Source organism: Chaetura pelagica, unplaced genomic scaffold (genome assembly GCF_000747805.2).
Source record: "Chaetura pelagica isolate M959 unplaced genomic scaffold, ChaPel_1.0 scaffold71, whole genome shotgun sequence".
Taxonomy (NCBI): Eukaryota; Metazoa; Chordata; class Aves; order Apodiformes; family Apodidae; genus Chaetura; species Chaetura pelagica.
Window position 1 is genome coordinate 4,507,154 of NW_009952435.1, and position 12,713 is coordinate 4,519,866.

At 40.5% G+C, this 12,713-nt stretch overlaps 1 protein-coding gene across 1 annotated transcript in view; it reads left to right on the top strand.

Annotated features, from left to right (window-relative positions):
• Nucleotides 1–12,713, top strand: part of FHOD3 (formin homology 2 domain containing 3) — a 341,206-nt gene that overhangs the window by 243,078 nt on the left and 85,415 nt on the right. Inside the window, exons 10-12 of the mRNA XM_010008354.1 lie at nt 1,318–1,419; nt 3,724–4,098; nt 7,506–7,631. Of these exons, the coding sequence (XP_010006656.1) occupies nt 1,318–1,419; nt 3,724–4,098; nt 7,506–7,631 (603 nt within the window). The remainder of the gene's footprint in view (nt 1–1,317; nt 1,420–3,723; nt 4,099–7,505; nt 7,632–12,713) is intronic.

The window sequence follows — 12,713 nt, forward strand, 5'->3', positions numbered from 1 at the left end:
GTTGACTGTACTAATGACTCTACCGAAACAATTCATGTACTGGCATCCAGTAACTTATATATAACCCAAATATTTAATTTGCTATTTGCAAATAGTCCTGCACTGATTTGGTGTCTCTGTTATTTCTAACTTAATGGTTCATTCTGTTCTGTTTTCCAGTTGAGCTATCAGCCGCTTAATAGGAATGTTTTCTTTGTGCTGATTTAGAAAGTGTGATGCCCAGTGCCAGCTGTCCCCTGCCAGCACAGTGTGTACTGTCCTTTAAGCCAAACAGACACAGCTTAGTGGTGATCGAGTCCAACATTGGCATTGGCATGAGTGTCTTCCCTTAATGCTCCTGTAGGTTGGGCAGCAGCAAATGGAAAGCTAAGGTCAAGAAAAAAAAACAATTACACCTTTGGAGTCTTAAAAATAACAATAAAAGATGTAAATAGGGGAGAGGATAACATTTTTGGCAACAATGTGCCCTTGCAGCCAAAAGGGCAAGTGCCATCCTGGGATGCATTAAGAGGAGTATGGCCAGCAGGTCAAGGGAGGTTCTCCTCCCCCTCTACTCCACCCTGGTGAAGCCTCACCTGGAGTTCCATGTGCAGTTCTGGGCTCCCCAGTTCAAGAAGGACAAGAAACTACTGGAAAGAGTCCAGCACAGAGCCACTAAGATGATTAAGGGACTGGAGTATCTGCCATATGAGGAAAGGCTGAGAGAGCTGGGTCTGTTTAGCTTAGAGAAACAGAGGCTGAGGGGGTATCTCATTAATGCTTATAAATACCTAAAGAACAGGTATAAGAAGGATGATGCCAGATTTTTCTCAGTGGTGTCCAGTGACAGAACAAGGGGCAGTGGGCACAAACAGGAGGTTTAACCTAAATATAAGAAAATACTTACTTACTCTGAGGATAGCAGAGCACTGGAACAGGCTGCCCAGGAAGGTTGTGGAGTCTCCATCCTTGGAGACCTTCAGAACCTGCCTGGCTGTGTTCCTGTGTGATCTGCTCTAGGGGATCCTGCTCTAGCAGTGGGGTTGGACTAGGTGATCTCCAGAGGTCTCTTCCAACCCCTACCATTCTGTGATTCAGTAATTTTTGTATCAGTAGCTACCCTTCCACCAACACATTCTAAGCAGGAAGTTTTAGGTGGCTGTGTGTCTAACAAAGGGGGGGCATATTTCCCAACCAAATTCTCTCCCCAATGTGTTTTCCTTCCATTTCTAACTTCATTCTTCATTGCATTTCTTTTTCTGGGGACTCACATAGTTTTCTCTTCCACCTTCTCTCTTTCCATCCCACTGCATGCCTCTTTCCTTGGTCTGGCCTCAGAGAGGAGGAAGATTATGAAGAGGAGGAAGAAGAGCAGCCAGTCACAGAGCCCAATAGTGAGGATGAGGTGGAAGAAGAGACCAGTAGGCAGGTCAAAGCCAGGTATCGGGATTCAGCATCGTCTCTCCACCTTTTCCACAGTCTCTGGCATGATCTCACCAGCACAGTGTGCATCACCAACTGCCTTTTCACTTGCATTCCTAGATCACCTGCTAAAGCCACGTCCCAAGGAAATTTTTTTGCATTTAAAAGCTTTGTTGGTATGGGTGGGTGTGTTAATGGGAACATGTTAAATTATGTAGGCACAATGCACAAACAACTGACTGCACTCACTGCCTTTGTACAAAATGAGTAACTCACAAATCTTAAAAGATTTAGCAGAAAACATAACTTTTAAGCATCACTTAGGTTTATCTTTTTAGTTAAGGCATCGGATGAAATGTTAAAAGTGCTTTGCTGAGGATGCTGATTGGTTTCTCAGGTTTTCATCCCTGTTTTCATGATACAATGTACTAGAAGTATTTGTCACTATGAAGATAGACATTTTTTGAATGCTGCCTATGATTTCCCATCAGTTTTATTCTTTTTTTAACAGGGAAGAACTACTTAGAGGCAAAGATGATAGATAGATAGATAGATAGATATTTTATAGATACCTGCCCATCTATGTTTATATGGATATGAACAAACCACCTATCAAAACAATTTTCTCATGTAAAATTTTCCACTTATTTCTGAGGTATATATGGATTCGGCATCTGGCAACTTTATCTGAGTAAATTGGAAGAAAGAAAATATGTTATTTTTTCCAGACAGCCATTTGATTTAGGTTAAATTGTTTGGCTTTGCAACTCAGCAAATGAGATTGGAATTATTTTTTTTTTTAATAAACCACATTCATGCAGACACTATACAGCATGGAAGGAAGAAAGGAAACTGTTTAACGTGTGAATTCCAAAGAAAATACTGTACTGTTGTTATTAATATCTTCCAGTCTGCAAATCTTGCCAATGGCTGCCTGAAATTTCAAAATTAAGTGATAATTTCCTCAAATCTAATTCTTTAAAGTCAAAAGCTAAGACACGAGTTATTGATAAATCACATGAATATACTAAAATGAGGAAGAGCTATGTGTATGTAGGGCATGATACACTTTTAGGTCATCAGTCTTTTAAAATAATAGTCACTTTGAAACAACTGGGTTATGTTCACATAACTTTTCTAAATACCTCCTTTCACTGTCACTGTAAGCGTGGTACAGGAGGTCTGTACCCTGGCCACTTGTGTTAGATGCTGCTAAGGTGCTGTAGGACTAGCCTGGATTCAGTGACTCCTGTCATGCACAGCTGGCACAATAGCTGAAGGTTTCCAGATTGCCCGCTGCACTTCTCTTGTGAGAAGAACTACCTGGCATATATCTGATGATTAACTTCATAATAGCCTAACATATATAATATGTATGAAGCTCTTGTTGCATACTCTGTGCCAAACTCACACTCCTCAGATAAGGGCCATGCCTTGCATGCCTGTAGGTGAATTGCAGAGATGGTCTCTGAAGAATGAAATCAGCTACCTGCCAAGCGATCCAACCCAAAGTCTATGCACAGTGTTTATGCAGAAGGTACTAGTGAAAACAGACAAACCCAGAGTGCAGATCTCAGAACTTTTCACCTGCCTGGCTGCTTCTGTCACTCTCCAACAGCTGCCTTCACTACAGCAAAGCAGGTGTGGTTTCTCTTGCACTCAGTGCAACTCTGCAAGTCCCTGTGTAACACCAGCACAGGATGCTGACAGGTAGAGAAATCAATGTTTTCATACTTAGACAGATGATCCAAGGCATTCCTTTGAAATTATTCTAAGCCTTATTTTGACAGAACAGCTCTGACTGAGTATTTTTTATTTTCATTGTTGGTGGATGAGTGTTTTTTGGGAAAAAAAACAGATCACCTGGGAGGACAATAATCAGATATATGGCCTTCAAGAAGCAGTCATGCAGATTGTATCTTGAAGCATCTCTACTCCATGGGCCATGTCATCCAGCATGTTGAGACTGCTTTGTGCTGCTCTGACGGTGCTTGCAACCTAACTTGATATATCTGAAATTTTTTTAGGAAATGGAAGTGCAAAGATTTATGAAAATTAGTTCTGAAGCCTTTGGGTTAAATCCCTTGCTTTCCTTTAAGCTGAGTCACTTCCATTCTTCAGTATTTCTAACCCCAAAAAGAATCCCACTAGGATACAAAGATGTGAGTTCTCTTGTTTTATTTTAAAAGAGATTATTATTGTCTAAATTTGGGAAGTTTGTGTATTAATTATTTTTTTTTCCAAGCGGTACTATCTATTGATCTCTCTTTTTCCCATTTTCTCTCCATCCCTTCCCTTTCTCACAACATTTTCCTTCTGCAGTGGAGTTCCAGGGGCATGGAAGGCTGTGAATGAAAACCTTTCACAGTGCTCTGATTCATCAGCTGTCTCCAGTGCCATTTCTCCAGCTGAGAGTCCTCTCTCCTGCTCTAGAGCAAAGACCTCTTCTAGCACCTCCTCTTCTGTGCCTGACTCATCTGTCTCTCATCATCATTCTGTCCTCTCATCACCATCTTCACCTGCAGCAGCATTGCTAAGCCCTTCCCAAAATTCATCAGCATCCATTACTCCAAAGGCATCTCCAGTGGTGGAGAAATTACCTTATGTACCACATACTCCTTTTCACCTCTTCTCATATGACTTTGAAGAGTCTCCATCTGTGAAAGAAAAGGATGCAGAGGTGATGAGGGAAAACAGGTAGATTTTTTACAGCTGACATTAATGTTTAGATAAATAAATAACACCTTTCAGGAATTTCCTAGTGGTAATAGTGCACTCTTTGTGTTGTATGATTTCCAGAACATCCTGTGTTAGTTTTAGTCCTGTAAGCCTGTATTTTTATTTGATTGATATCCTCCCCTTGCCTTTGTTGCCCTCATTTCATCTTACTCCTCTTCAAGGTCTATAGTTAATAAGTATTTTGGCCTCCTCTGTACAGCAGTAAATAAATACCCTGTGATTTAGATCACAGAAAGAAACACCATTTTGCTCTCATATACAACAATGTAAATTGCAGACATGATTTCATGAAAATTAATGGAACTGTTCTGCTATAAAACCAAGAGCTATCAGATGAGCACTTGAAATTCAGGGGTGCAATCCTGGTTTCAAAGACTGAACTGCTGATTCCTGAATTTGCTGTTAGATTACAGTACATATCCCTGTCATGTGCAGTTGCAACTTCTGTTTGTAATAACAGAAGTAGATTAAACCCTATAAAAGGAATATAGCACTCAGAATATAATTTTTCCTTCACAACATGTTAAGTTCTGTTGTTCCTCACACGTTTCTCTTAGGTTTTTTATTTTAGTTTTTGATTTTAGTTTTTAATTTTGGTTTTTAATTCCTCATCCCACCCATTAAAAAAACAAACAAACAAAAAGAAAATAAATTTATTTGTCTGAATATGTTCAAAGTAAAAAAGACTGACAGTAGGTATCACTAAAAAGAATGCTTTGAGAAGTACCTTGAAAAGAAGTTGATGATTTTTAGCTGTCTCTCCCAGTGGTTAGTATTCTTCAAATTAGGTGCTGAAATGTGTATGTATATTGTGAGTGTATTTAATTTCTTCCTTACTCCAGCAGTCCTTCCAAATTTCTACATGTGAACAAGTATTTTTATTCCTTTGATCCTTTTAACTTTAGGTCTTTCTCTTCTAATGGGTGGGTGTTTTTTGTTGCTTTTTCATTTCAATTAAAAGCCTGTAAATCCAAGTAGCTGTTGACAGGGGACTCAGTTGATGCCTTTCTTACCTGCAGCTTGTACACTGGGATTCTGCTAAATTTACATTTTCTTGCATAGGTGCAATTTTCCCTTAGGCCTCTCACACTTATTTATTGTTTTCTCATTGCTGATGCTGTTAGAGTTATACTGTTTAGGGAGTCGCTTCCTAAATACCTAACTGTTCCTGCCCAGAATTTGGGCAGTAACATATTCATAATAGAGTTAAATGTCTGAAGTTGCTTCAGAGTGAAAGCTCCTGGGACAAGGCAATTGCATCCACGTTGCTATATGAGACAAGAAGGGAAAATGGATTATGTACGGGATACAGACTTACCCTGGTGTGCTGGTTTTGTCTTGTTACTCCTCCAGCATTTCTGTCTCCTGTAAATTTGGTATATAGGGATGCCGTGTCCCAGGCCAGTCCCTCTGAATGTGATTTTGTTAGTACTTAAACATCTTAAGTCTATAGCAAGTGTGTAATCTGCATTTTAATGAGAGTTATCTTTGGACTAAGTGAAATTCCTTGGGCTGAAAAAGGAGTTTGAGCTGTGTCAGCTTTTTCATGGGGCAAAGAAGAAAAGTGAATGTAATGGTTGATAAGAGAGTCTCCTTTCAGTTGATTGAAACAGAAATGGAGGTTTCTCAGTGTCATGAAGATACCAAGTAAGTCTGAGTTGTCCTCAGGACAATGGAGTTTTCTCATCACTTACTCAGTACAGGCCCAAGCAGAACATTTTCATAAGCTAATCTTGCCAGAGAGAAGACCCATGTCAGGTCTGTGCTACTGGGGAAGCCCTGCACGGCCCAAGCTACAAAGCCCTCAATGGGGCCACTGTCTCTAGTTTCTAATTAGTTTTCTTCTGGGGCAGGAATACCAGGAAGGCAATTATCTCCCATTCTGCAAAATTCCTTTTATAGTTCAGAAACATGCATGTTAGCATTTTTTTCCCACAATTATTCCCTTATTCCTGGGCCGTCAGCTTGCTGTCTCTAAAATAGATGGTGGTGATGGTGTGTTTTCGGAAACATAAACCTGAAATTGTTGCCAAGAGGGGCATGTTCTCTAAAGCATGATCCCTTCCAGTATAAAAACCCCTAACTGAAATCTATTCTGATTTTAACATGGGTCTTGGCAGGGAGCAATGTTGTTGTACCCTAAGGAATGAAGCTTGAAACTCTGAATGAAATTTTGCATGACTAGATGAGTGTGCTAAATGGAACTGAAGGAAACAAACCAGCCTTATTAAATAAAATTGCTGAGTGAAATTACTGAGTGCTGATGTGTGTGGGAGAAGAAGCAGCAGAGAAAAAAAAATGGTGAATGAGGATATATTGTATCTTACAAATTATAATATGAAAATTATGTTGCCCTTTTTCCTGAAGTGAATTTTGTAATTTGAGTGAGTTGGCCTTGTGGAGTACTCACCTACAGAACATCATATGCTTTCCACACGGGAAAATGGGATCATCTGTGAGCAGAAATGTTAACATTTTCCTAAATCAGGAATTTCTCCTTGACATGCTGTTTAAGTTTGATGGTTAAAAGGAACAGCAAAGCAACACAACTGCCTTTTCTATTCAGTAAGGGAGCCAGGATCAAAACTTAGATAAAGGGGACTCTGGGGAAGTGGCTGTTCCAGGAGTCCTGGAAACAATTTCACTTTGATCAGCAAGCTCACATTGAAGTCAAGCAGCTTTAGGTTGTTGTTTTTTTTAATGGAGGGAATGACTGGTAGAAATTCCTAAGCCCATGCTTCTGGAGACATGACTTTTTAACCATATTGATTATTTTTTACAGACATTGTAAGAAATGGCACATAATCTATGACTTATGTTGGGGGAGGAGAAAAAAAATACCACCTGCTTTAATTGGAAAGAATGTGGATGCTTTTCATTTATAATACAAAATTTTGCAAATCATGGACACCCATGTTCAGATCACATCTCAGGAATGCTGCTGTTTTCCTTAATTTCACTAGATACAAATACTGTTGACATGCACTGGTTTGGTCCCTTTTCTGATGGCTGAGTATCAGTTCCATAAACAGCTAATCAATTTATACAAGTGAGCAGTAGTTTAAGTATTACTGCTCAGAGTTGTCACTGGGGAGGACCATTCTAATCTCTCCATATTTTCCACACTGATAGCTCACGATATGAATAAAGTATGTCCGTGACATGGTTGATACTAAAATGAGATGACAGGTTGCATATTTTGAAGCTGAGATGACAGTAATGTTTTCTGAAAGTGGATGTTTGAGAAGTGTTGGGGTATGGAATCGAGCCACCCCCTAAACCAGAGGGTTTGCTGTTGCATGACTGCTTGCTGACGGATTCTTTCTGTCTCTCCCTTTCTCCTGCTTTCTTTACCATTGCTTCAGATACAATAGCTACAGCAGCAGCTCTTACTCTTCTCCACGACCTTACTCTGGAGCGAGTGCCCCAACAACACCCACTTCTCGGTATGGGACAACTCTCTCGCCACCTCAGGAGACCAAATCTGACAGGTTTGTAAATTAATCAGTGTTTTGACAAAAGTTCCTTTATAAACAGGGTGAAGGAGATAAGTGTAAGCTGTTCTGAATGGGTACTGGAAATATCTTGTTGTCAGATCATTTCTAAAGTTGGAAAGACAATTTACAAAAATCTAAACATGTTGATTTCCCACTCATTCTCAAACCTTTCTCTGACCTGGTGTTAAGGGCTGGATGCATTTCCATCCCACTTCTACTTAAATGGATAAAACAGTTTCTTCACACATAGGTAGGTCTAAGTATTAAAAGGTGAATTAAAGCACATTTTCTTTCTTTCCATTTTTCAAAATAAATTCAGACATGTATTTTCACTTCTATCATCTTAAATCAACTATAAAATCTTGAAAATGTGCTTAGCTAAACATTTCCATGGAAATGTTTTTGTCCTTCCTTGAAAACACATTATGTATCTCATTCTTTCAAACACCACTTGCTCCAAGCTCAAAACATCCATCTCAATGAGAAAGAAATCAAGTAGAGGAGGTAGGAGGCCTGCATGGATCAGTAGAGGTCTTCTGGAAAAAAATTAAAAGAAAGAAGGAAGTTTACAGAATGTGGAGAATAGGTCTGATCACTTGGGAGGAATACATGAATGTTGTAAGAGAATGTAGGGATGCAAAGAGGAAAGCTAAGGCCCACCTGGAACTGAAGCTGGTGAGCAGCATCAAGGACAACATGAAAAGTTTCTTCCAGTACATCAGTTAAAAAAGGAAGAACAAGGGAAATGTAGGCCTGCTCATGAATGAGGTGGGTGCCCTTGTGACTGATGACACAAGGAAGGCAGAGTTATTGTATGCCTTCTTTGCTTCAGTCTTCACTGCAAAAGCCAGCCCTCTTAAATCCCAGACCCCGGAGATAAGGGATAAAGTCAGGAGAAAGGAAGATTTTCCCTCAGTAGAGAAGGACTGGGTTAGAAGCCACTTAGCCAGACTGGACATCCATAAATCCATGGGCCCTGATGTGCTTCTATCATCTTAAATCAACTTGAAATCATCATCCTGATGGGATGCATCCACGAGTTCTGAGAGAGCTGGCAGATGTTATTGATAGGCCACTATCTATCATCTTTGAGAGGTCACAGAGAACAGGAGAGGTGCCTGAGGACTGGAGGAGGGCTAATGTCACTCCAGTCTTCAGGAAGGTCAAGAAGCAGGACCCAGGGAACTACAGACTGGTTAGTCTCACCTCTATCCTGGGATGGTGTTAGAAAAAATAATTCTGGGTGTCATCACACAGCATGTGAAAGAATGTCACTGGGAGAAGTCAGCATGGATTCACCCAAGGGAAATCATGCTTGACCAACCTGAGTGCCTTCTGTGACATCATTACTGGCTGGCTAGATGAGGGGAGAGCAGTGGGTGTTATCTACCTTCAGCATATGACTTCAGCAAGGCTTTTGATACTGCCTCCTATAACATCCTCATTAGGAAACTCAGGGAGAGTGGGCTTGATGAGTGGACAGTGAGGTGGATTGAGAGCTGGCTGTGTGACAGATCTCAGAGGGTGGTCATCAACGGATCAGGGTCAACGTGGAGGCCTGTAGCCAATGGTGTCCCCCAGGGATCAATACTCGGTCCAGTCCTGTTCAACATGTTAATCAATTATCTGGATGAGGGGACAGAGTGCATCCTCAGCAAGTTTGCTGATGACACAAAACTGGGAGGGGTGGCTGACACTCCAGAGGCCTGTGCTGCCATTCAGAGTGACTTGGACAGGCTGGAGAGTTGGGCAGAGGTATTGAACCTCATGAGGTTCAATAAGAGCAAGTGTAGGGTCCTGCACCTGGGAAGGAAGAACCTCAAGCACCACTATAGGTTAGGGGCAGAGCTGCTGGAAAGCAGTTCTGAGGAGAAGGATCTTGGAGTCCTGTTAGACAGTAAATTATCCATGAGCCAGCAGCGTGTCCTTGCTGCAAGGAAGGCCAATGGAATCCTGGGTTGCATAAAGAAGAGTGTGGCCAGTAGGTTGAGAGAGGTCATTCTCCCCTCTACTCTGCCCTGGTGAGGCCACAGCTGGAATACTGCATCCAGTTTTGGGCTCCACAGTTCAAGAAAGACAGGGAGCTACTGGAGAGTGTCCAGAGGAGGGTGATGAAGATGACAAGGGGATTGGAGCATCTCTCTTATGATGAAAGGCTGGAAGTGCTGGGACTCTTTAGCCTGAAGATGAGAAGGCTGAGGGGAGACATTACCAAAGTAACCTGTCAGTTATCAGCTCAATTAAAAAAAAACAACAAAAAAAACCAAAACCATAAAAATAGCCCCACATCAGCAACAACAACAAAAAAAGCAGTATTTTGAACAATCAAAATACTCTTTTGAATTATGTAAGGTACTAGGGACAGAAAAAAGATGCGAAAATGTTATGGATACATGTAAGAAATTTCTTCTTAAAAAGAAATTTGGACCACCAGAAATTAACTGAATGTTGGAACCTGAAAGTAAATGACAGCTTCAAAGGATGCCATGCTGAGTTTAAGGAGGAAAAATAAAAATGTATAATTATTTTAATTAGTATAATAATTTAATTATTTCATTTCTAATTAGGCCAGTTGGGTGCTGGATTGTTTGTTGCCACACTAGCCTCTAATTCATAACAATTCCATCTCTCACCCTTTTTAAAAATTGAAGTCTACATTCCAATTATTTTTTATTAATTATTTATTTAAATGCATTTATATATGTTAGTGTGTGTATGAATGTGTTTGAACCTACCTAATGCCTCACATCCTTTCCAGTCTACTACTTAGAATGGTTCAAGTCAGGTTCTTCTAAAGGACAAAGGGTAATGGATCAAAATTGAAAGTGGGTAGATTTGGGTTGGACGTTAGGAGGAAATTCTTTAGTGTGAGGGTGGTGAGACACTGGCACAGTTGCCCAGGGAAGCTGGGGAAGCCCCATCCCTGGAAGTGTTCAAGGGCAAGTTGGGTGGGGCTCTGAGCAACCTGATCTAGTGGGAGATGTCCCTGCCCATGCAGGGGTTTGGAACTTGATGATCTTTATGGCCGCTTCCAGTTCAAACCATTCTATGATTCTATGATGAGTCCATTCCTAGCCACGAGGTATTGATGTAATACTTTTTTTTCAAGTAATTACAGTAAGTTTATCTGCAGAGAAAGGTGTTTTTTTCATTTGCTCTTCTTCCTAGATTAACTTGCTTTGATTCGTCTTTCCTAATCTGGATTAAATTATTGTGGTGTGAAACTAATAAAAAACTAAAACCCAGCATTTTCACCCCTGTTTGCCCTAGCAGAATACATGCAAGATAAGTAAGAAGTAAAAGTATCCTGCTGTTTTTGAAATTTCAACTTTCTAAGCCCCTTCTGTTGGAAGCTTCTGGTTGCTACTGCAACAAACAAATCCCAAAGTGTTTGAACACTGAAATGGCTAAAGATGGTTGAGCCTGCCCTGTAAGAGGTTGATGGTGCTGGCCCTGCTCCAGTGAAGGAAGCAAGCTTTCAGTGCAGCATGCACATAAGTGTGTTGCTGGTTTGGAGCCAAAATGTTTTGGCCCCACAGGATGAAGCTGTAAAATTTGCAGATTCATGGAGAGCTAGGCCAGAGGGAACCTCTGTGATCATCAGTTGTGACCTGTAATGGGTCTCCCAGAAGCTAAATGAAATCCCCCTGTACCTTCACATATTTTCAAGTGGCAACACATGACTTCTGGAAAATATTTCACTATTTATCATCACTGTTAGGAAAATATTTCCTGTTTTGGAGGCTGGTTTGTCTAGCAGCATCTTCCAGCCATTACACTTCATTCTGCTTTTCTTTGTGATGTGGGAAAGTGCTCTGCCTTCAACTAACAGATCTCTCTTATATGTTTTGTTCAAACACAGTGCTTGGAGTTGCATCTCTTGTCCTTCCTTCAGATCACGTTTACCACTTTCCACCTCACATAATAAAAATCCTCTCAAATTTAAACAAAATTTGCAGCTTGCTATTCATGGTAGTTGAATTCACTAGGATTTCCACACTTCTAGTTGAATTACAACCTGATGCTTTTTGTATATTAGTCTCTGAAAAGTGTGAAAAATGTGTTTATGACACAGCTGCAAGTTGCCTGCAGAATATATGGAGTTATTTCTTGAAAGAGAATTAAATTTACAGGTTCAGGTGCCATTTTACATCAAGTCTTGTTCTTTTGGAATGCTCTGCCATTGCAGATCTATAGCCTTTTCCTGAAAAGACATGGGCTGCAGAAATACCCACAGAGAGACTGATAGATAGAATTTGTTCACTGTAGAGTAGGCTGCTTAGTGCATAGCTGAGTGTTCAGCGTTAATTAGTAAGTAGAAAGTGCTGTAGAAGTTTTCACAGGCTTTTGTCAACGGTGTTTGCCTTAGATTATGTAAACATTATTTTCTACCTCGTGATGGTAAGCATCTACATGGTTTCAAACACAAGAAGAAAAAAGTTAAAAGGTAAGAGGGGGAGAGAAAGACACTTGATAAGAAAGCAGATGCACGTCTGTGATTATATCCGAGGTGAGTTTTCTGCTTTCAGCTTTCGGTTACAGTTATCCAAGGGCTCCACAGAAAGATCCCTGTCTTTATCATGCAAGGAAGATCTTCAGATCAGTTCCTGGTACTGTTTTTCTGACCTTTGAGAATGAGGAGGAAGGAAGAGGCAGCATTTAGAGCAATGCCCAGCAAAATGATTCATGCTCTATTCAGTTACCCTGACAGGCCTTTCAAACCCTTGGCTGCGTTGTGCTTGTGTGAACAAAAGCTACAACTTAAGTGGAAAGAAGCAGTGCGGTTGACATTTTGACATTCATACTTTTAAAACTCTCCTTGGCTAGGATCAGTAGGGAATCTGAAGGACCCACATAATTCAGTGCAAAAGTAACTAGATTTTCTTTTTTGAAATCCACGTAATGTATATTTCTGATTATACAGCAGAGAAAAGGCTTACTTGACTGTTTCTCAGTTTCTAAATTCAGCTGTGGGCTTTTGCCAGCTTCTTGCTGCTGTTCCCTCTCATTTCTCTGGGTCCCCTGTGGAAAGCCATGTTTCTGAAGTGCATATTGCAGCCATGGGTATCCTGCTGA